At 41.5% G+C, this 24486-nt stretch overlaps 2 protein-coding genes across 10 annotated transcripts in view; one reads left to right on the forward strand and one right to left on the reverse strand.

Annotated features, from left to right (window-relative positions):
- The window catches only part of CCDC38 (coiled-coil domain containing 38), a 35554-nt gene extending 27053 nt beyond the window's left edge, over positions 1–8501 (reverse strand). For 6 of the 9 annotated variants that reach the window (XM_060413064.1, XM_060413063.1, XM_060413061.1 and 3 more), the window contains exons 1-5: positions 8334–8501; positions 5889–5983; positions 3865–3921; positions 1369–1469; positions 109–274 (exon numbers count right to left, since the gene is read on the reverse strand). In XM_060413064.1, coding sequence (XP_060269047.1) covers positions 109–274; positions 1369–1469; positions 3865–3921; positions 5889–5907 — 343 coding nt within the window. In that variant the 5' untranslated portion in view covers positions 5908–5983; positions 8334–8501. Of the gene's footprint in view, positions 1–108; positions 275–1368; positions 1470–3864; positions 3922–5888 lie in introns of all 9 variants that reach the window. The other 3 variants (XM_060413062.1, XM_060413059.1, XM_060413065.1) reach the window with 3 other exon arrangements.
- A 580-nt stretch (positions 8502–9081) lies between these two features.
- AMDHD1 (amidohydrolase domain containing 1) lies at positions 9082–23544 on the forward strand. Its single transcript, XM_004006628.5, has 9 exons — positions 9082–9239; positions 11000–11106; positions 12698–12762; positions 14722–14999; positions 17092–17317; positions 19087–19211; positions 20798–20891; positions 21671–21831; positions 22950–23544. Exons 1-9 carry the CDS (start codon positions 9103–9105, stop codon positions 23035–23037), a joined length of 1281 nt encoding a protein of 426 aa, XP_004006677.2. The 5' UTR covers positions 9082–9102; the 3' UTR covers positions 23038–23544.
- The last annotated feature ends 942 nt before the right edge of the window (positions 23545–24486 follow it).

Below are 24486 nucleotides of genomic sequence, written 5' to 3' on the forward strand. Positions count from 1 at the left end.
TGGTATATCACTATATTACCAACATTCACCTCTTTTTCATACAGTTACCTGACATTAACAGTAAATATTCAAAATGATATTCTTAAACAAACAGTAATTTAGACTTACCTTCTGTTAATCTGAGAATAAGAGTGGGATCTAGCCCTAGTCGTTCAACTGAGGCACCACCTGTGTCAGTGAAGATTGCTATTTGGCCCAGGTGTGAACGATTCTTCATTCGTGATGAAAAAGTAGACTTTTGGTAGACTTTCATGTTACGGTTCAGAAACTTTTCCTGCCCAAGTGAAAAAGTTTAACAGAATTTCTAATGTACCAAAATAATGTTGTCTTAAAATAGTGATCGTATATACACATCATTTCCAACAAGTCCTTTTCTCAGTACTAATTCGTTAAACAAGCAGCTTCAAGTTCTCATGTCTGAAAGGTTTTGCCTGGTTTTCAATCCCTTCTTGTAGGAAGCTGAGCACAAAGAACATTCAAACTTGATTAAACATGAACTTCACAAACAGGAGATTAGAAAGTGATCTGGTTTTAATTTCAGTTTCATCTAGCTCAGAATGCAAGTCACTTGGAGATTCCACTGATTGAAAAGGCTTGGTTCTGTGGAATTGAAAATTCGAGAACAAATAGACCTCCCAAGTAGACATTCAAAAAAAAAATAATCACGCAGTGATGTGGGGTCTGATTATACAAGCAGGAAAATTAACTGCAAGGCATAGTTGGGAAGTTGGCCATAGTTTCATACCAGCTCATTCTAAAATGATACCTCTTCCTCCACTTTTATTCCATCTTCCTCCCCAGCACACACATATGCATCCTCTTATTTGCATCTGCCTGGCAAATTCTGACTTGTTTTTAATGATTCAGTTCTTGTTATCTCCTCAGTAGTCTCTGCACACATACCCCATCATGGCTCCCACCACCCTCTCTTCCCTTTTTTCACTGACAAATACAAGTGTCTCTTTATGCATGCTTCTGTGTATTTCAACTCTAAGATGCCATTTGTAAGATGCACTATCATTTTATGCAGTGCCAGTGCTGTATGGCATCCCATCTATGTAGCTGAGTCCCGATTTCAGAAATGTGAAAATGCGGGAAAATGTGGGCATCAGAATCGACAGATAGGGTATACTGTACCTGTCATACCAGATTGTAGTGCTGGTGTAGTGTAGTGTCATACCAGATTGTGATCGCTAGCTGGCTAGTGGGCGGCTTGATGCTGTCCTAATACAGTGATTACACCATCTCCTAGCATAGTGGGAGACAGGCAGTCTGACATCTGACTCTGTCTCAACCCAGCAAAGTTCGTAAAAGTGATGGCTAAGAGGGTATGATTCTAACATTGACTGTGATTGTGGTTTATCTTACCCTTTTCTTTGCTGCCATTTCATTTTCTTTGAAAAGAAAGAGATCTTTAAAAAAGATCTTATATGGCCTGTCCTTTTTGATTGTCTCATCTTTTTCTTTCTCTGTTGAAAAAAAAAAAAGGAAGCAGAAAACTTCTGTCAATCTTCCTGTTGACCAGAACAGCAAGGCTCCCACCACCCAGGGGAGTGTAAGTGAGGGCACCTGGGTCTCTGAGGAGGAGGATCCATGAAGCCTTGCCCCCAGCAAGGTGGGGATGTAGGGCCTAGATCATGGGGGCAGGAGCCACAGTTCCTCTGTTTCCCAGGGAAAAAGAAGGAGCCACTGCCCTAAGCAGTACAAGGTAGCTGAACACACAACAGTGGACTGATGAGACTGGCAGCAATTTAATTAGTCACACATGCCCCAGTGTAGGAGGACGCTATAGGCCATGCAGGGCCATACCACATCTCATGTGCACTCAGGAGCAGAGTGGACCAGGAGCTGCAGGAGGCAAGCTTTGTCATAACAAGAGGGTTGAATGACCTCTGGCTTCTACAGGAGGATGTGACTGACTTGTTTGAATAGTTTCACAGGCTGGCAGGAAAATGAAACCTATTATGTTGAAGAGCAATGGAGCATACATAGCTGGTCCTGCTGATAGAGGAATTAGCTTCATGGGGAACACTTCCCACTTGGTGGATGTCATATCTGCCAAGAATGGGAGGACTGACAGTTAAGCCTTTAGAGCCCTCTGAGGCTCAAAGATGTCAAAGCAGAACATGAAATTTTAGGTCTTGTAATAAATGAGCAGAGACAGTTGAGGGTAGGTCCAGGCAGCTGGGCTTGGAGATGGAGTGTGGATGAGAGTAGGCAACAGGCTTGATGGCTGCCCCAGGTGAGGGAAGACAAGGTATGAGGCACAAAGTATTGTCAAGATCCTAACTTTTGTGGGTTCTGGTGAGTTCAGAGGGTCATATAATGTTATTAATATGTAATTGTATTAATTTATAAGAAGGTCATGGGCTCAGGAAGCTGGTCCCAAAGATGATGTTCATTGCTCTGTGAGTGAGAAAATCCTTTCACTGACCCAAGAGTTGTGTATCCAAGCATCTGTGACAAGCAAACTTATCAGTTTGTAAATAGGGGAACATCTTAGACCCCTCATAGTTCTCAACAAAGTAATACAAAACTTTTAGGAAAGGAAGGATCATCTAATACATACTATTCTGTTATTCTGCATCTTGGTTTTATCAGTTGGCAATATACTTAGTTCTTTCTATATCAGCACATATATATTTAGCTCATTTTTTTAAAAAAAAGCTATCTAGTAGCCAATTCTTTGGATGTATTATACTTAATATAACAAATCCCATATCAGTGGACATGATGGTTGATCCCAGTCTTTTGCTATTATAAATAATGCTGCACTGAATATTCTTATATGCATATCTTTAATCACTTGTTCAAATGTATCTGTAGAAGAAGTTTCCAATATGGTCCTATTTAAATGCTTTTTAAAGTTTGATAGTGGAGCAGAGGCTACTAATGGTTCTCTGATACCCATTCTCCATTATTCTAAGAAAGAGAGCCTTGAACTTGGCACACAGGCACCCAGAGTTAAGACTACATGTCTCAACCTCCCGTGGAGCTAGACATAGTCATGTAAGTAAGCTCTGGCCAAGGGGATGTCAGGGGAAGTGGTGAGTGCAGCTTCTAGGAAGTGTCCTAAAAAGAAGGAGTATGCACCTCCCTTCCTTATTCTCCCCCTTGCTGGGAGGAATATAGGTGTAATCGCTGGTGCGGAAGTAGCCATCTTGGATAAAGAATACAGACCAGCAACAAGCTGAAAGAAGCCTGGGCCCCTGATGTGAGCTCTCATAGGAGCCGTGGAAAGCTTCTATCCAGAGGTTGTTACTTAAGAGAGAAATAAACTTCTGTCATGTTTAAGTCACTGTTGTTTTATATTTTCTGTCAAGTGCAGCTAAACCTTTTAATTCACAGGGCTACATGTTTTTTCAAAGAGAATGCCTCTAGAGCACCTGTTATCCACAACACATTCTTGGTGTCCAATTTTTAAATCTTTGTCAAATTTATAAGTGATAAAAGGTTATTTTTGTGTATGGACCAATACAAATTCCTTGTCCATTGGTAAAGAAGTGGAAAAATGAAGAGATAAAGGATGATAAAGGAGAAGACAGATTTTGTTAAAGGGTAGTTTTTATGTCCTTTATTATGATGAATAATTGAGCTAATTATTTTATATCATGAAGGACTCTAAGAATGTAGCTAACTGTGACAATTTAATGCCCCTCTGATTTGAAGATTTTTCTTTTCAGTATTATAAAATAGAAGGGAACTTTCTCAGCAGGCAGTTCATAAACTCTTTACATAGAGAGACTAAGTCTGATCTTATCACGCAGTCATGCAGTGTTCTCCTTTTCTTATTGCCCAATCCACCACGGAGACTAACCGTACCTAGCTACAAAGCAAGAACCCAGTAATTGATTTCTTCTTTACCTGCAGGAGTCACTGGTGATAGTGACAAAAACTGAGATGACATTTTGTGTCTTGGCCCTGTCCAAAGAAAAGGAAATATATTTTAAAAACTCTATGAACATTACATAATACATAGTACATGTAAAGGGGATCAGTAGTCTCTAGAAGTTATTCTGTCTCTGTATTTTCATATGTATTAATCCCTCTGTTGATCAATGAAGGGCTGGTGATGAACATAAGGGAGAAGAAGAGACACAGCTATTCTTAGAAAGAGATTATAAAGTTCCCAAACTAAACCAATATGATACACCAACCAGGGAAAATAAGTCAAAGTCAGTGAATATTTTTGTTGTACAAAATAGAAATAGCAGGATGACTAAGGGGCTTCCCTGGTGGCTTAGATGGTAAAGAATCCGCCTGGAGCGTGGGAGACCTAGGTTCAATCCCTGGGTCAGGAAGATCCCCTGGAGGAGGGCATGGCAACCCACTCCAGTATTCTTGCCTGGAGAATCCCGTGGACAGAAGAGCCTGGCAGGCTATAGTCCATGGGGTTGCAAAGAGTCAGACATGATTGAGCAACTAAGTACAGCACTCCCAAATGAGAGGGAAAATGTTGTCAGATTGCATAGCAGATGCCTGCAAATTCACATCTAAAATACATGTACAAACCCATCTTCCAATGGAAGAAAAAGTTGGAAAACCAGGGACTGAAAATGGTGGTGTTTGATTGCAAGCCATCAGTTTTAGAGGAAACACAGGCTTGTGATTAAGAGCCTGGACTCTCATTATGCTTCTTCATCCTTACCCCTCAATTTCCCCATCTTTCAAAAGGGATGGTAAGAATAGCACCTACATCCTGAAATTGTTACAGGAGTTAGCATATGTCTTGCCCTTTGGACAGCATCAGAAGCATAGTGTCATATAAGTGTAAACTCATGGAGAAAATACTCTAAGAATGGAAGATACTTGGTGTGTTTGAGAACAGCAAGAGACTAGTGGAGCTTAACCAGTGAATAAAGGGGAGAGTGACAGCCAAGTTCAAAGAGACAACAAGACCCTATAGGTCATTTGCTAATTGGAATAAAGATCATTAAATGAATCACTCTGAGTGCTGAGCTGAGAATAGACTACAGAAGAGGCTGAGGGTCAGGTAGGGAGATCTGTGCGATGCTACAGCTATTGAGAGGCAAGAGCTTACGGGGCCTCTTGGGATAGTAGTGGAAGTGGTGATATATTTGGAAAGTAGAGACTGGGACTGGGTGATGGTTTGAATATGGGGTATGAGATGAAGAGCCCAGGAAATAAAGGATGAAATTGCCATCAACAGAGACAGAGAAGACTGTGGGGAAAGGGAAGGTTGGGAAGAACAAAGGTTCACTTTGGAATATGATAAATTTGAGATATCTATTAGACCTCTAAGGGGACTAATATATACTATTCCAAGTGAACACCATGCTGTTGGGTTTAATTAATTCTTGCATTCTTCTAACATTATGCAGTCACATGTGGTCACTGCATTATATAAAAGACAGTCAGGTCCTTTGATGCGTGTTGTCATAGAGTAGCATGAATGCCACATGGAAAGACCCTAGCCTTTGGGGACAGGCATGTTTGAATCTTGTTTCTGACTCTTCTTGGCTCTCTCTCTTAGGCCTACCTGATTAAATTCAGCCCATCTAAACTGCTTCTTCCAAGTATGGATACTACTTTTCTTTCAGCCTTTCTTACAGCCTTGTTGTAATTTCCAAACACAGATAATGTATGCAGAGTGCTTACTCATGATAGACGGATAGGGAAATAATTGCTTATACTTTCTTCAAAATAGATATCCAGATCTGTCTTCTTTCTAGTCCACTCTGTCTTATGAACAACCACAGTACTTGGAAAGGAGGGGTAACTGACAATCACTTTCATAAGAAACCCTGAATTAACATTCTTGAAACCAGGTTGTTTGAGAGGAGTAGACCACAAATATTGATACAATTTTGGGGAACCTGACCTACCTTATTGGGTTTCCCAAGTGGCGCTACTGGTAAAGAACCCACCTGCCAGTGCAGGAGACATAAGAGATGCAGGTTTGACCCCTGGGTTGCGAAGATCCCCTGAAGGAGAGCATGGCAATCTACTCCAGTATTCTTGCCTAGAGAAACACGTGGACAGAGAAGCCTAGTGGGCTATAGTCCACAAAGTCACAGACTCACCTTAGCACAGATTCTTAATATTCCAAGCTTTGTGGAAGTGGAAGAAAGAGGCAGGGTTTTATATAACCTACAGTCCTAGAGCAACTTTAAATGAATTCCCAATAACAGTATCTAACAGATGTTATTTGAAGCAGTTTATTTGGTTTTCTCAACAATTCTCTCTATAATTCAATGGAAATGGATTTGCAGATTCTTTGATCAGGAGATAGAAAGCTTTGTCTCTGAAATGCAAACGAAGATTTATACAGGTTCTCTCAGACTCAATACTTTCCAACTTTTTCCCACGTCCTTCCCTCCCACTTGGACAAATACTCAGAGAGGAGGCTATGAACTGTGTCCTTGGATGGTGTAGAGAGACCAGCGCAAGCAATCTTTTTGTTTACCAGAAAGCTGGGAGCCACTAGGTCCTTGGCCTGCTCCGTGACCTGCCTCTCTCAATTAGGTCAGAAGCAGAGCATGGTGATGAGGAAATTACCTTCAGCTTGACCTTAGAGTCCCCACTGGCGTCAAGCTAGCTCTTTTGTACGGACTTTTCTGTTGACATTTCTGACAGTACCTTTTGCAAACTGAAAAAATAACTGCAGGTCCAGAAGAAGGAAGAGTAGGGGAAAGAAACCGGCCAATGTGAGTCCCATGATGTGAAAAGCACTTTGTAAACTAAGGAGCTGCAGAGATGCTGGTTATTTCTGAGGCTAAATGTGTTATCTTCACCCCTCTATAATTATTTAACAATGACTGGAGGAAAGAAGTCTGCTCTTAACCTTCTTACTTCTGCAAACTTGTTTGCAGGGGCTTTTTTTTAGCAATGTTGTCTGTGTGGACTGTAATCAAATACACTCAGTTCACCCACATATAAATCCTCATGAAGAAAAAGGACAACTTCTTTTAGACTTACAAAGAACTTGTAAGCTTTAAATACATGGTATATGCTTTGAAGGACTATCAGTTGAAATCAAGTCTTTAACTTAATTGACCAGCAAACAAATAACAGGATTAAAATAAACTAACAGTAATAATCATTAATAATAGTATTACTTCCTTAGAGCTAAGCACTGGGCTAAGTAATTAACACACCATCTTATTTAAAGCTCAGGTAAATCCATAAAGTAGAAACAATCATCCCCATGATATAGATGAGAAAATGGAGGCTTAGGGAAATTAAGCAAACTCCCAGGTCAAACAGTTCATAAGTAACAGAACTGGGATTAAGACAAGTTTATCAAACCCCAAAGGCTTCTATATTCCTATAATTTCAACCCATCCTTTATACCTACAATTGCATATATCTGCAAATATGCCTATAAATGCAAAATGTAACTGATTTAGCAGAAATTTTATAAACAAAATGTCAACATTTCTCTATAAATTAATGACTTTATGTGTCTCTATTTTCCACTGTTTCTACTTCTATTATTTCTCTGCTTATATTATACTTTTTAAAACTGTGAAAGACACTTCTGTTTGTGATTGTGTGTCTGAGCTGTGGGTAATCTATAAATTTTTTTTTCTCCTTCAGTGTCTCTTATTTACATTATCTACTTAATTCTTTCCCATTTTCCCCTTCTCTTTCTTACCTGACCTTTTTTTATGGTCATAATATGAAGCTTAAGTATATTCTTATTTATTGTGTTCATTTAAAGGAGTTATTGCTTTCTATTCTTTGTTATAAATGGCTTATAATGACACAAAATTGACTTTTAGATTTTGTGGTTTTGCCAGCCTCAGCTTTCTTTGATCATATGTTATTTGCATCCATTAAGTGTCTTCCTTTTGACTGTAAAGTCTTTGCTGGGAAGAAAAAGGGCCTTCCTATCTTTGAATGTCCTTCAAGGCCTAACAGAGAGCTTCTAGTAAGTGTATAAACAAAACGAAATATTTAGAAAGTTCAAAATCCTGTGCCTGCCAGTGTATTCACAGCAGCTGACAGGCAGGAAGAGATGTGGCTAAGAATTACAGACCATCTTCCTTATACTCGAAAGTGGAAGAAAATGAAGTCGCTCATTCGTGTCCGACTCTTTGCGACCCCATGGACTACAGCCTACCACGCTCCTCTGTCCATGGGGTTTTCCAGGCAAGAATATTGGAGTGGGTTGCCATTTCCTTCTCCAGGAGATTTTCCTCCCAGGGATTGAACCCGGGTCTCCTGCATTGTAGGCACACGCTTTATTCTCTGAGCCACCAGGGAAGTCTCCTCATACTTGAGGTGGTCTCCAATCTTGGTGGCGAATTGAGGGCAGGCCCCGCTGTATACAGCTGGGATGGGGGACATCAAGCTGAAACAAGTTTTACCTCAATTGGGATCCTTCAGGAAGGGGTTAGGGGAAGCTGGGTGGAGGCGCCAATTCTGCAGTCTCGGCTCGATCCTCTCCGACTCCGGTAGTAGGGGATCCGGGAGTGCAGCTGGCCAACCGAAAAGTGTGAGGCACCCGTCACCGTGCTTGCGGCCGCGCGGACCCTGGAGCGACTCCACCCGCAACGCCCCACCACCGGCGCCCCCCACCCCCACCCATCCCCAGGTTCCCTCTGTGAGTGGCCCCTGCGTCCCAGGCTGCCACTCCAGCCCCACTGGGCAGAGGTTTCTCCAAACTCTGACCCCTCCCGGGGCTCCCTCCCAGGTTCTTCCCCCCACCTCCCCATTTTAACTCCTCTGGGGTACCCTAGTCCTCCGTGACACCCTTCCGCCAGGTCACGTGATCTTCGTAGCCCACCTTTCTCTCCCTTCCCACCCCTGAGCTGCAGTTTTCTCATCTGTGAAGTAGGGACAGTAATTCCTACCGCATTTACCCAAAACATGACAAAGTGACCAGGAAAGAGGAGAATCCATTATAACATTTATTACTAGTCAGCGTTCTTGTCGTTGTACTCTCACTGGCCTCGCGATGGTGGAGGGGAGGCCCGCATCCCTGTCAGTCAGGAAACTCCAAGGCTAGGAGCCCACGCCCCGCCCCGCCCCGCCCCCCGGGCTGGTGGCTGCACCTCTGCCGACCTGCCCCCTCCTCTGCCCGCGGAGCTCAGCGCAAGCCCAGCAGCCTCCCCTAGACCCGGGTTGCATGGCGACATGGCCGGCGGCCACCACCTCTTACTGGAGAATGCGCGGCAAGTGGTGCTGGTGTGCACCCGCGGCGAGCGCTTCCTGGCCGGGGACGCGCTGCGCAGCCTGGAGGTGCTGGAGGGCGCCAGCCTGGTGGTGGGCACGTAAGTGGCCGCGCCTACTGGGCTGCGGGCGCCGCGGGTCGCTTGCTGGGGGGACCAGTCTGCCAAGTACTCTTTCTGTAACTTGTGCACTGTGGAGGGAAAGGTGGTAACAGCCTTCCCGCACCCAAGGAGATGGTTGCACGCCTGCCTTTCAGGCGCCTATTGCTAACGTGTTTGGCCGCTTCGGCTTGTCATTCACTTGGAAAAGCAAAGCACTCTCAAGCTGCGCAACCCACTGAGCCGCATCAGGCTAGCGCCTCTGCTGATAAAATGTGATTGCAGCAATCAGAAGGGGTAGGGGTTCTCGCCAATGCTTCCTGAAGTGTGGACAGGGGCCACCTGCCTCAGATGGCCTGAGTTTGTTTTTTTTTAAAGACAGATTTCTGATCCCTCCCCACCCCCTTATCCCCAGATCTGCCCCCCCACCAAGTTTTATTGAGATATAATTGGCATACACCGCTGTATAGATTTAAGGTGAACAGCACAATGAATTGACTTACATACATCGTGAAATTATTACCAGTAAGTACAGTGAGCATCCATCCTTTCATACAAAGTCAAAGAAATAGAAAAAAAAAAAGTTTTTCTTTGTGACCAGGACTCTTAGGACTTACTCTCTTAACAACTTTAATGTATAACATGTAGCAGTGTTCATTATATTTATCGTGCTGTACATTACATCCCTAGTACTTATGTATCTTATAACTGGAAGTGTGTACATTTTGATTACTTTGATCCAGTCCCCACCACCTGCTCCACACCTATCCTCAGGTCTTTTGAATCAGGATCTCTATGGGTGGAGTTCTGAGATCTGAATGTTTACAAACTGTATCTCCCACCTGCTTCTACTGTACCCCAAAACTTGAAACCCACAGAAGCCCTTTATGTGGTGATGGTTTGGGGTGATAGAAAATTTAAATTCAGCCACCAGAAAGAGAGGACATTTTCCAGTTATTTTCATTTAACCTTCTGAGAGTAAAAGAACAGCCGAAGCTTGGGAGGCAGACTTGGAGTGGGCCTAGGGGTTGGATTCCCATCTGAATCGAAGAGCCAGTGACACTGAAATTACACGTTTCATCCCTTATCTGAGGCTGCTTAGGGCTGTGTAAGAGCCCAGTGTTTAGGGACTCTATGTGTGTTTAATTAACAAAGGAATAAAAATATTCGCAATGTTATGGTCAAAAATTTGTTAAAATCAGTTAACAAGAATTGCATGGATGTAGGAACTTAGGATTAGTTGATAGCCATACTCCATGGAGTTCCAAGGATCTAGACCCCTACCTTCTTGCTCAGCAGAGCACCCCACTCTTCCTCACAGTCACTCCATCATCCAAGATGGTTGTGCCTTCTCTCATTATGGTGTCTACATTCCAGCCAGTAGGAAGTAGGAAGCGAAGAGAATCCTATTGGCTAGAATTTGGTCACATGGCCTCACCTGGCTGATGGGAGACTTAGAAATGAAGTCTTTATTCTGGGTGGTCAAGACTTCAGCTAAAATTTAGGAATCTAGCACTGTGGGAAAAGGAAATATTGATCTTGGGGAACAACTAGCAATCTCTGCTACACATGACTTTTTGCCTTGCATGTGCCTAGAATCAATTTCCAAAGACAAAAGCTCAAGAAGGAAATACAGTAAATATTGACCGACTGAAAGTAAGTTCATTATACTTACTGGTAATCATTTCATAGTTTAAATCATTGGTCAAATTTTTCACAATACTTCTTCCAAATTTAGTGATAATTTCTTGATTTTTCTTCAGAGATGGGTTCATAAAAGCCATCGGTCCTGCTGATGCTATCCAAAAACAGTTTTCAGGAGAAACATTTCAAGAAAGAATTGACTGTTCTGGGAAATGCATCTTGCCAGGTATTAATCTCTTTTGCAATAAAGGCCTGAAAGCAGTTTTAATAAAGAGGAATAGTAGTACCTTGTTTTAAATAAGTTCTCACAATATATGAAAATATAATATCTGCCATTTATTGAATTTCTACTAGTAAATGTCTAGCTGCTTTACAGATACATTTTCTTGTTGAATGACACTGAACTGCCTTGTAAGTATCATTGTCTACACATCATAGATTAGAACACTGATGTTTACATGTGAAATATCTTTCCCAAGATCTCTAAACAGGTAAAGGACCAACTGGAATCAAATGCATTCATTCACTCCATTTCTTTCCACTCACATGATGAAAAGAAACCAGCTGTGTTGGGTTTGGGTTTGGGTTCAAAAACTGTCCAAAGAACTTTATTAATTCATTTCATAGGGGAGGCAAATAGGGAAGCTGCCCTCTCTAATTCTAGAATAGACTCTAAATTTGTATAGAGTATGAAACAAAGGACCCATCTCCAGGCAGAAGAAACATAAGCCAAAGAACCCTAGAGGTTTCACCAAATTTCATTTTTATCTTTAGTGATTGACAACAGAATCAGTTTATTCGCCACCATATCCTAAATTGTCCGTGTTTTATGGCTTCCCTGGTGGCTCAGATGGTAAAGAATCTGCCTCCAATGCAGGAAACCTGGATTGGGAAGGTCCCCTGGAAAAGAAAATGACAACCCACTCCAGTATTCTTGCCTGGAAAATCCCACTGACAGAGGAGCCTGGTGGGCTACAGTCCATAGTGTCGCAAAGAGTCAGACACAACTGAGCACTAACACTTCACTCCATCATGGCTTTTATGTAATCATCAGAAACAAAGTTCACACAAATGTTGTGTTTTGTGCAGACATAGAGGCTAGGGTTTATACCTTAAAAATGTGTACTCTGTATATATGACAGAACTTCTACTATCTGGCTCTTGGGGGTCAGGAGAGAAACTCAGGGTGAAATCTCAGGAGAAAAAGCAGAATGTGGTAGAGAAAGCAATCCAAATAGGGACTTTTGGTTTTACTCTAATCAAAGCCACTAATGAACCATTTAATCCATGAAGTACTTTAAATGCTCTGGAAAGACATAGTTTACTGAATTGTACCTGCATAAACAAAAGTTCCAAGTGGTTGCTTTATAGTTTCTCTTTAATTAGAACATATTTCTTTCTTGAAGAAAGATTCATCTTTATGATTTCATATTTTGCCTTCTCAAAGTGGAGGGTAGGGATTGTATTATTCTTTTTCACACCTAGATTATTCTTTGGTGATAGAGTCCTTGGTTTTGCTCAACTAGTAGGTTTGACATTCTGTTTTAAAAGCTTGTTTGGAGAGCATGGATTTATTGGGCAAAAGGAGCTGTGTTTCTCTAGAGGATGTTTTCATCATGTTGAGTCAGTCTTCCATTAGAGCCTTCTAGACCAACCATGGAGAGTCTTCTTGGAACCATACAGACACATTCTTTCTCCTCCACCCTCCAAGATGGCTATTACCATCATGCTTTCCCAAGAACCATGTTAGAGTCTGCCTACTGTCTAAGTGCTTTTGATTTCATAACTGTAAACATGATATGATTTATTGATTACAGGTTTAGTGGATGCACACACACATCCAGTATGGGCTGGTGAAAGAGTTCACGAGTTTGCAATGAAGGTAACTATAGTAAACAATGGCAAATCAAAATAAAGCACAAATATATACAAAACTTTTTCTAGAGTTTGTAGGCTGTTAGACTTTACAGCAAATGTCTACGTGTCTATATAATGGATTTTTTTTACTACATTTTTTTTACATAGCTTTGACTATGGAGATAAGTTACTACAAAGTTAACTAATTTATGACTTGGTGCCAAATCTTTATGTTATGCACAGGGCTATCAATAGTTTGAACTATAATAGTTTTCAAGATATTTTAGCTGCCAAATGCTCCTTTTAAAATAGAGCTTTACCTGGTTTGCTCACTAACTTCCCCTCTTTTTACCCCATTCCATTCCCTGGTAGCCTTTGAAGGGACTCCAGGAAGCAGTTTGAAAATTGCCACTCATTAGGGTCAAAGTTGGAAAAATGTATTATTAATCACAAAATAAAATAAGCTTTATATTGTTCCTACAGAAAAATGAGACATTAAGAAACATAAATTATAGTCTTTTATCAGTCATTAATTAGCCACAGTTAACCCTCACCTCCCTGGTTTGAGCCATGTTCACACTGTTTATTTGCTTGTTTTTAATAGACTTTTTTAGAGCGGTTTTAGGTTCACAGCACAATTGTGGTTCACAGCACAGTTGAGATTTCCCGTATACCACTGGCCCCCAACTTCTGTCCAAAGCACAGCTTTTTCCACTTCAACATCCCTGACCAGAGATGTACGTTTGTCAGCATGATGAACCTACATTGGCACATTATTATCACCCGGAGTCCGTAGTTCTTGTTACTGTTGACTCTTGCTGTTGTGCATTCTCTGGGCTTGAGGAAATGTCTACTGACATGCATCCACTATTGTAATATCATACAGGGTAATCTTACTGCCCCCCCAAAACCCTCTGTGCTCTGCCTATTCTCTCCTCCTAAAAACTGGCAACTGCGGATCTTTTTACTGTTGCCATAGTTTTGCTTTTTCCAGAATGTCATATGGTTGGAATCCTACAGTATGTAGCCTTTTCAGATTGAGTTTCCTTCATATTTTTTTTCACACTGTTTTTTTAAAAAACTGTACATCCTAACAGCCAAATTGGATGATTTTAGAAAAAAAAAATTTTATTCAAATAGTGTCTACCTTTCTCAACAATCTACAACTGTTTTTTAAGACTTTATTAAACCACTGAATTTCAGAGCCAAAAATTTAGAGGTTTGCAGTCCAATTCTCTAATTATCTGATGCAGAAAGGGCCGAGCCCACCAGGTTTCTGTGAACATGAAATCCTTGAAGATGATTTATTATAAAACCATTGAAACTTTCCTTAAAAGCTCTAGTTTGCAATAACTTGAATGTGACAGAATTAAGAACAAAGGAAAGGGTGTAGCAGGGAGCCCCCCAGGATGGCGCATTTTGTCTGCACCACCCTCCTTGCAGCTCAGAATAACAGGAGCTCAGCAGGATCTCAGAAAGAGCCTTTTTATTTTCTTGAGTGACAGAGGTCAGGCCTGAAACTCTAGGTGGCCCAGTACTGAGGGGTGGAAATGCTCTGGGCCTGTTGGTGGAGACTCAGATAACGACAGTGGGATGCCCTAATCGCCTAAGCTTCACTTTCTCATAGGTGCAGAGAAGTAGACTGAGATTAGCTGGTACACACTGGGACTAACCGGATTGTTAAAATACTTTTGTACCTGTTGGTAAACTGTCACTACCCTGAGACCCCAGGTCCCTACCACGTCTTCCATCTGTGCTACCCTGGTCCCTTCCTGGCACACCTCTGACCCCCACAACTCCCCACCACCCTAGCAGAGTAGGGACTTCTAGAATTGTGTGTCCCAGCATCCTTTCTGATTGGCTATGGTGCCTATGCCATATCAGTTGTCAATCATGTTGAATATTGTCCCTGGACATAGGTTCTGCAGACCTGCCTACAGCCTCCCTTTATTTTCCAGACCTAAGGGCAAGCCTGTGTGTTCAGTTGGCAGGAGCCACATACATGGACATCCATCAGGCTGGAGGAGGGATCAACTTCACGGTGGAGCGCACCCGCCAGGCCTCTGAGGAGGAGCTGTATAGCTCCTTCCAGCAGCGGCTTGGGTGCATGATGCGGGCGGGGACCACGCTGGTGGAGTGCAAGAGTGGATACGGCCTCAGCCTGGAGACGGAGCTCAAGATGCTGCGGGTGATTGAGCGCGCCCGGCGGGAGTTGGACATCGGCATCTCGGCCACCTACTGCGGAGCCCACTCCGTGCCAAAGTAACCCCAACAGAAGGGACCAGGGTTTAACTTGGGCAGTTGAAAACCAGAAGGGGCCATGTGGGGACGTCTAAATGCGGGCTGTGTTCTCCAAGGGAGGGGCAAAGGTGCACCAGCACCTGAACTCCTTCAGAGGAACCAGTAGAGCCTTTGGAAAGGTCTTCTGATTCTAAAGGTCAGTCATCTCACACATATGGTTTCAGGAAGGTGGTCTCCATCAGACCAACCCATTTGCAAGTCTCTTTATGGTGAAGGAAAAAGAGATGTTCACAACTTTTTTTTTTTTGGTCAACAAAAAGAAATTTCCCTGATAGGTCCTTTAAAATGACAGATACTCATTTAAGTAGTTACCCATGACAGTGATCACAAAGGCACCTTAGAAATTAACACCCTGTAGAGGTATCTGACATCAAGATAAGTCATGCTGGTTTTTGTTTTTGTTCATCTGTTTGCTTGTTTAGCAGCAAGCATTTTTGTGTTATTGTTGTAAATGTGTTTTTCAGCTTTTCTCTTTATCTAAAAAGTTTCTCCCATGTGGGATTTGCTGTAGAGAATTCTCTCCCCTTCTGTTCCTGCATCTTGTCTGTCCTGGAATTACTACATCAGAAGGCCCAAATTTCCAGAACCAAAAGATCCAAAAGAAATCCAGGACTACAAAATTCACAGGGTATTCCCTGTGAAGTTTTAAGTTGTGGTAACTTAGATAATAAATGGCACAGGCTTACCAAAATGGTTTAATTATTTAAATAGCCCATTTAATTAAATAATATTTAAAGTTAATAAATCATTTCAGGTTTAATAAAAATTTTTATACTTTAGTTTTGTGAACTTTGAAAAATAGAAATTTTAATGTTAATATTTGTTTACCATCCTCAATCAGAGGAACCAAAAAAATTAACATTGAAAATTATTGTGAAAAATTTACAAAATGAATTAAGTAGAAAGAAACATAAATATTGAATATTTACAATGATGTTTGTTGTATGTATTTACCATTTATACTTCTGAAATTATTAAGACTTGAAACTGCACTAAAACTTCTGGGATATCCTGTCTATGACAGTCTGTTTTTTGCTATTTTTTCCAGTTGAAAAGGCAATGTGACATGGTAGAAAAGGCAATGTGACATGGTAGAATAGTCTCAGACTTTGGAGAGACCTCAGACCTGGATTTGAATCTAGCTTACCTCCGTCCAACTGGTTGATTTTAAGTTTTGATCATTAATTTTTCTGAACATGAATTGTTCATCTGTAAATCAGCAAAATAATACCGTTCCTATATGGTTGTCTCAAAAATAGAAACAACATATATAAGTACCTATCTCCTCATAGTCCACATCTGTCTACCCACCCAGGTGGTTTTTGCTGAGGGAGAGTTTTCTGTGTGCCAAATACAAGGCTGATGTTTTACAGAAAAATTCTACATCTGCCAGTGAGCCTTTGAGATCTCCTCTTCATCCCCAAAGATAAAGGCCCAGAGGATGCCGCATGACGTCTGCATCATGTGTCCAAAGTTATACAGCCAGCAAGTGGTGGAGCTCTGGGGCTCCCTGCCTCCAAAAGCCCAGCCCATTCTCAGATATAACTACCCAGGAAGTTTAGAATTTCAGGGTCTTCTTCTTGCCCTATGTCTGATGAGACAAAACTCCTTAGGCAGATGCCTCTAGAAACTGTGGAGGAAGAAAAAGTCAGGATGATAGCTGGACCCAGGTAAGGGGCCCACAGTTGGGTGTCAGGGAAGCATCCAGGATGTCCTCTAAGTGTCCTTGACAAGCAGATTCAGGTTTTCAGCCAGGTGGCCTTGCTGACTTTCCCAAGGCAACCCCAGTGTGCCAGAATGGGTGAGCCCTCTGTCTCTCTGCCTCTAGGGCCAGTGTATTCCGAAGTCTTGTCAATGCCTCTGTTAGGCAGGCTTGTCCCAACTGTTAAGAGTCCTGAGTTATAGCTTTGATTCTTTCTTTACCGTTTTGAGGCTCAGGGTAACATATCTGTAGCTTCTCAGGTTCTCCAAGTACCAAAGACCCCTTTCTCCAACAAATTATTATTTTTATTTTCTTAAACTTGCCTGTGGTGATCTCCTTTTCTTCTCTCAGAGGAAAAACTGCTTCTGAGGCCGCTGATGACATCATCAAAAACCACCTCCCAAGACTGAAGGAACTTGGCAGAAATGGGGAAATACACGTTGACAATATAGATGTGTTCTGTGAAAAGGGTGTCTTTGATCTTGATTCCACCAGAAGAATCCTTCGAAGTGGGAAGGATATAGGGTTACAGATTAACTTCCATGGGGATGAACTCCACCCCATGAAGGCTGCTGAGGTATGGCTGTTCTTTTGCTCTTCTTTTGTCAGCACTCGTGCTATGGAAAACTCAACGAGTTTCTTCAAAGGAAGAAATGACCTTCTGAAAAGATAGAGATGGGGAAATTTGTGACAAATATGTGCAGTTTGGTCTGTTGAGCTTTGGAATCCTTTTTTGCTGATCATTTACTTTTATTATCTCCTCCTGGTGATACTAGTAGGGAAAAAAAAAAAAAACTTTGTGATCTCATTTACTAAATTCACAACCTGTTTTGATTGCCACTCAAAGTCACCCTAGCACAGTCTCTTAATTTCACATGAAGCTTCTAGAGTTTTTCTGTGGCAGCATTCAGACAACTTTTAGTGGAGCATGCCCTAATAGCGACAGGATGATTTTTAAATTGTTAAGTCTTTCCCAGATTCATTTATTCATACTTGAAAGAGATTCAAAATTCCCTCCAGGTTTCATCTGAGTGACTACCTCTCTGGGATCCTTCCCAAACCTCTCGAAGAGTGGGTTATGGCCCCTCCCTGTCCTTGTTCCACTGTTTAAAACCTCCTCTGTGATCCCTACTGGACATGAACACATTGAGGACCACACCCATGTCTTCTTGTGTCTGTGTGTCTGTGTGTGTGCACACGCTTAGTTGCTCAGTCATGCCTGACCTTACCCAGCCTTATTTCCTGGAGGTTAACACAGTGCCTAGAGTGCAAATGGTCTTTAGAAAGTAAATATTTCTTAAATGAATGAGAACTGGGTCGTCAACAAGATACTTTGGGCTATAAAGAGTGACTGTGAATTAAATGTGAATTAAATCAATAGAAGTTGATAATTCCCTGGATGAGCAAATCAAGTTTGGAAAAGTTGAGGGTGATTCTAAGATCAAAAGGGAACCTGCCTTGGGGAGCATTGTCTGCACTGTCCACAAGCCCCCAGAGCCCCGATCCCAGTGCTCGTCTACCTGAGCCAGATGCTGATGGGGGGCTCTGCTTCCCTGCCCAGGTGTGGGTATCGCAGCCTCCCTGGCTTACAGTGGAATGCCAGAAGCTGTCAGTCTTCTTTCCTTGGGATGCTCATCATGTCACCTTTCAGCCTGGGGTACTGTGCACATGCGCACATGTCAAAATTTGTCCAGTTGAGAAATAATCCACTTTAATACATTCTTATCTGAGCATTACCTCTTCTTGGTTGTCTTCTAACAACCTAGCATAAACTTTTCATCTGGAGGAAAGCCAAATTCAAGAAGATAATCTAGGGACTTCCCTGGTGGTCCAGTGGTTAAGTCTCTATGCGTCCACTGCCAGGGGCCCAAGTTAGGCCCAGGAATTAAGACCCCAAAAGCTGTGAGGTGTGGCAAAAAAAAAGAAGATATGTTCAAATTATACAAATGATTCAGCACTCCTAAAGTCTGTTTTCTCACCTGATCTGTTTTCTGTGAGTGCAATGGCATTCCAGGTACCTTTCTTGTATTTTTATGATGTATAACAACCAGATTTTACTACCAGGATTAGTCAATGTTTTATTTTGATTCATGAGATTCATAAAATTTTAGCAAATGTTTGAAGATCTTGGTAAGCATTTGTGTATAAGAATAGTTTTTGAAGTAGCATGCTAGCTAAATTTTCAAATGAATGCCCACCATAAACCCTTTACCCACTTGGAGGCTTGTGCTCACAAGAGGTAGTTGGCAATAATGTTTATTTTTGTAGGAAAAACCATATACTGGCACTTTATTGATTTGTTGTTGCTGTGCATGAAACCCCTCTTTCTCTGTCCATTCTGCTTAGCTTGGGGCAGAACTGGGAGCCCAGGCCATCAGTCACCTGGAAGAAGTGAGTGATGAAGGCATCGCTGCCATGGCAACAGCCAGGTGCTGTGCTGTCCTCCTGCCCACTACGGCCTACATGCTGAGGTGAGGGTATTTTCCACCTCCACGCAGGAGCTTCAAGTACAAGCTGTAAAAGCACAGACTTCCCAGATGCCCAAATATTACTTCATCACCCTTACAAATCCCCTTTAAAATGCAGATCAGGAAAACTTAGCTCATGGAAGATGCCAATTGTACAGTGTGATGTATGATGTGATGTTCATAATGAATGACCCCAAGGAAGGAGCTTAGACTCAAATTTCATTTGAGTAATGGGATTACTGGGGAGCATGGAGCTTTATTTTACTTTCTTCCTCATTTCTGGAATTTTCCAATTAAAAAATCAATATACATTACTTTTATAATTAGAAAAGAGGCTTTATACTTTAAAAAACACATATAAGATGTTAGAAATATTCTGAATCCGAATGAGTTGCTTTCTAAGATGATGTAAATGGGGACCGTTATCCTCATAAATCCTACAAGTAAGAGGAAAGAAGAGATGTCTAAGTATAGTTTGTGGCATCTCCCCAGGGCTTTGGCTGTGTGCCTTCCATGGATTGAGTCTTTCTCTAGTTGTAAGCAGGGACTACTTCGCTGCAGTGCACAGGCTTCTCATTGCAGTGAGAGGCCTCTTGTTGCAGAGCCCAGGCTCTAGTGCATGGGCTTCAGTATTTGGAGTGCATGGGCTCAGCAATTGTGGTTTGAGGGCTCTAGAGCATGGGCTCAGAAGCTGCGGCACACAGGCTTTGTTGCCCTGCAGCATGTGAAGTCTTGCCAGACCAGGGCTTGGACTGGTGTCCCCTGCATTGGCAGGTAGGCTCCCATCCACTGAGCCACCAGAGAAGTCCTCATTCATCCTTTTAAAAAACATCCAGTTACCCTGCACAAAACAAAGTTCAGTTCACACTGGACTCTTCTCTTTTGCAATAGTTATTACTGAATTAAATCTGTCCTCACCATATTAACTAGTGTCCAGCTTTGTCTATCTTTGATATAACTTTTGAGCCATGTCCTAAAGACTAGATTGTATTTGGTCAAGGAGATCAGGGAAATACTCAGTCCAGGAATAAGCACAAACATTGTACATCTTAGATTCTTGGACCTTCAGATAAATTTTAAAGAACCTACAAAAATGTTTGAGACCCCACCTTCCAAAAAGGAGAGGGAGAGATATGAATTTTAAAATTGCAAAATGAAAGTTGACTTTAAAAGCATTATTTAAACCTTGTTGTTTATATTTGGGAATTCGAAAAAATGTATTATGTTTGAAAACAATTTTCAGTTATTTTTCTTCCTTCACAAGAATCTCTCAGTGTAGTGATTGTCATGATAATCCCCAATTAAAGAAGTTAGTCATACCCAAGTGATTTCAAAAGCAGGATGATAAAAATCAGGAGTCCTGGGGTTATGCTAGATCCCATCACTGGTCACGTAATCTTGAATTTCTGTTTCTTCCAGAACACGGAGGAGTTGGATATCTTATTGTTGTTATTCAATTGCTAAGTAGTGTCCGACTCTGCGACCGCATGAACATGCCAGGATATCATAAGTCTGCTGCAATTCTGAACACCTATTCTTCAAAATTTCCACTTCTCGAGATTGATATCTTTCTTCCCCCTTCTCTTTAGACTGAAGCAACCTCGAGCCAGGAAAATGTTAGATGAAGGAGTAATAGTCGCCCTGGGCAGCGATTTTAACCCTAATGCATATTGTTTTTCAATGGTAATTATTTTCAACATGCCTTTCTGAGCAGAATGAAACTTCTCCCAAGCATATAAATAATTTAAAACTATTTCACTAACTGGTAAAATGTATCAAAGATCTAAAAATGTCTTCCAGTGAAACAGGAAAAAGAATGTGTAGACAGCAGTATAATTGCGTATTTCTGTGCCTCTTGAATGCCTCCAGGTTTAGGGAGAGGAGAGAAGGGTCTATTATGCTTTGATGCAGCCTTGGGCATTGTGGTTTTACAATAACCTATTCTCCCCCTCAGAATTGAATAATCTCAAAGAAGTTTTAGTAAGTAAACATGGAGGTGAGCTTCCTATGACAGTAAGTGACCTTGAAAAGTAGTGTTCGTGCTCGCGTTCAACTCTTTCTGCGACCCCATGGACTGTAGCCCACCAGCCTCCTCTGTCCATGCAATTTTCCAGGCAAGAATACTGGAGTGCATTGCCATTTCCTTCTCCAGGGCGTCTTCCTGACCCAGGGATTAAACCGCACCTCCTGCTTTGGCAGGCGGATTCTTTACCACTGAGCCATCAGGGAAGACCCTTGAAAAGTAAAAAATAAATATTAAATACATATGGGGTGGGTGGTAAGTAATCTCTGTAATAAATCTTTCCCAAAGCATAAGAATCTTTTAAAAATTTTTCTCATGTTAATTCAGCCTGCTCCACTTGGGCATTTATCTGTCATTATTTGTTGTGCTTTGTTGAGAAATGTTCTAGGTGGCAGTTGTCTAGTTGCTTCTCTCCAATGCTTTTCTCTTCCCATCTTAGCCAATGGTTATGCATCTGGCGTGTGTGAACATGAGAATGTCCATGCCCGAGGCCTTGGCCGCTGCCACCATCAATGCCGCTTATGCCCTGGGAAAATCCCACATACAGGGATCTTTGGAAGTTGGCAAGCAGGGAGATCTCATTATCATCAGTTCACCCAGGTGAGTGTTCTCCCAAGTAAGCCATTTTATTGTATGAAAATAAAAGTGTTAGTAGCTTAGTCGTGTCCAACTCTTTGAGACCCCATGGACTGTAGCCCACCAGACTCCTTTGTCCATGGGATTCTCCAGGCAAGAATACTGGAGTGAGTCACCATTCCCTTCTCCAGGGGATCTTCCTGATCAGGGATTGAACCCAGGTCTCCTGCAATGCAGGCAGATTCTTTACTGTCTGAGCCACTGGCGAAGCCCCATTTTACTATGTGCCCACCGTCATATGAAGACTTGGTTAAAACCCTTTTCCACTGATGATTCATGTCAGGCTCTGTGTAAGCTCAGAGAAGCTACCAAGTCTTATTGTCACACTTTTCTAAGCAAAAAGTCTCCCTCCAGGTCCTAAACTGCAGGGTAGACCAACTTTCTGGTCTCCTCACCTGTCTTGCATCTTTCATAGATCTCTGGGTTTCTGCTCTGTTTACCTGTACCTTGGACTTGCGCTGCTCTTTGACATGTGTCTTTGTTTTTCTTCTTGTGTTCTGACCTTTTCTGCTTGTGCTGAGCCATGCAGGTCACAACTCTAGCTTGTCACCCTGGTTCTAATTCCTTACCTCTCTGACTTCTCATTCCTACTGCATCCCAAAAGCTTTGCTTCAGTTATTCTGCCTCTGGTTTTGTACTATTCACCCACAGTCTGCTGCCTCGTGGACCTCCAATGTAACAATTTGAGTCTTATTGTTATAAATCTTAAACTTGTGAATTCTGTGGTGTCTGGACAACAGCAAGTCTCTCCCAGCTCTTGGACTTCATGTTCAACCAAAGAGGGTGGCTCCATAATTCTACTCTTGAGGATCATAAGCCATTGTCTCATGGAAAGTAATGCTAATGTTACCATTTATGCATCATTTAACTGAATCAAATATTTTAAGATCAGATATTTAATATCATTAAACAATATTTGATTTATCATAGACTGATTATCATGGTACTCTATCATTTTTTTAAAAGCCCAAATATTAACTACTAAGTATACATAAATTTTTAGAGACTGTATTTTAAAATTAGCGTTTATTGACAAAATAATCATTTTGACTTGTATGCATTAATGTTTCATTTCTTTCTAGATGGGAGCATTTGATTTACCAGTTTGGAGGCCATCATGAATTAATTGATTATGTTATAGCTAAAGGAAAAGTCATCTATAAAAAATGATAGATCTATAAGGAAAGAGGAGACTCTTCGACTGCATAAGTCAATACAGTTATATTAAGAGTTAAAATACCTTAGTGGTTTAGCAGAATGATGTCACTTAAATATATTTCAATATTTTGTTAATCCAGTTGAAAAACCAAAGGGATTCACTTATTTTTACAGGTGCACATAGACATATAATCAGGTAAACAATTTGTGATGATAGTCTCAAACATTAACTTCACAAAGGCTTGTTATTAATATTCTGCAGATTAATTCGTTAGTGTCCTCTGAGGGGAGGGTATTCTTCTGTTTCTGATTTCTTCTCAACCCTTACAATAGAGCTTCATGGAAGAGTTCAAGACTTGTCATTTTACACACAAGTACAAGGACCTTCTTTTAATGGATGCATTTTGATCAAATCCAATAATACAATTTTTTAAAATTGTTTTTAAGCTTTTGATTCTTCACATTAATTGCAAATGTCTGAAAAATTTTATAGCTATTAATAAATATTTGCTGTCCCTATTATTGTTGTTTTTTACAGCAACACGAGAAACCAGTCAGTGGTGTTGTCTATTAGAGCTTTTAAGGAAGTGAACAGATTACAGAAGAAAGTGGATTACATACAGAAAAAGTGGATGATTACATAAATGGGTGTCTCTAAAGCCTTATGGGTTTACTTGAAATCTTTTAAAATGCTTTCATCATCTTAATAATCACAGCGTCATGATCAAACTATGTTCTGTTTAGGAAGAGATGACTAGACAAGTAAGTCCAGTCAGTTCAGTTGCTCAGTCATGTCTGACTCTTTGTGACCCCATGAACTGCAGCATGCCAGGCCTCCCTGTCCATCACCAACTCCGGGAGTCCACCCAAACCCATGTCCATTGAGTCGGTGATGCCATCCAACCATCTCATCCTCTGTCGTCCCCTTCTCCTCCTGCCCTCAATCTTTCCCAGCATCAGGGTCTTTTCCAACGAGTTAGCTCTTCACATCAGGTAGACAAAGTATTGGAGTTTTAGCTTCAACATCAGTCCTTTCAATGAACACCCAGGACTGATCTCCTTTAGGATGGACTGGTTGGATCTCCTTGCAGTCCAAGGGACTCTCAAGAGTCTTCTCCAACACCACAGTTCAAAAGCATCAGTTCTTCTGTGCTCAGCTTTCTTTATAGTTCAACTCTCATATCCATACATGACCACTGGAAAAAGCATAGCCTTGACTAGACGGACTTTTGTTGGCAAAGTAATGTCTCTGCTTTTGAATATGCTGTCTAGGTTGGTCATAACTTTCCTTCCAAGGAAGAAGCGTCTTTTAATTTCATGGCTGTATTCACCATCTTAGGTGATTTTGGAGCCCAGAAAAACAAAGTCTGACACTGTTTCCACTGTTTCCCCATCTATTTCCCATGAAGTGATGGGACCAGATGTCATGATCTTCGTTTTCTGAATGTTCAGCTTTAAGCC

Source organism: Ovis aries, chromosome 3 (genome assembly GCF_016772045.2).
Source record: "Ovis aries strain OAR_USU_Benz2616 breed Rambouillet chromosome 3, ARS-UI_Ramb_v3.0, whole genome shotgun sequence".
Lineage (NCBI taxonomy): Eukaryota > Metazoa > Chordata > Mammalia > Artiodactyla > Bovidae > Ovis > Ovis aries.

Excerpts from the sequence above, each read along its gene's own strand:
- AMDHD1 (XM_004006628.5), top strand. The coding sequence starts at position 9,103 with ATGGCCGGCGGCCACCACCTCTTACTGGAGAATGCGCGGCAAGTGGTG. Across the intron at positions 9,240-10,999 it reads GCCAGCCTGGTGGTGGGCAC|AGATGGGTTCATAAAAGCCA; the intron begins GTAAGTGGCCGC and ends ATTTTTCTTCAG. Across the intron at positions 12,763-14,721 it reads TTCACGAGTTTGCAATGAAG|TTGGCAGGAGCCACATACAT; the intron begins GTAACTATAGTA and ends CTGTGTGTTCAG.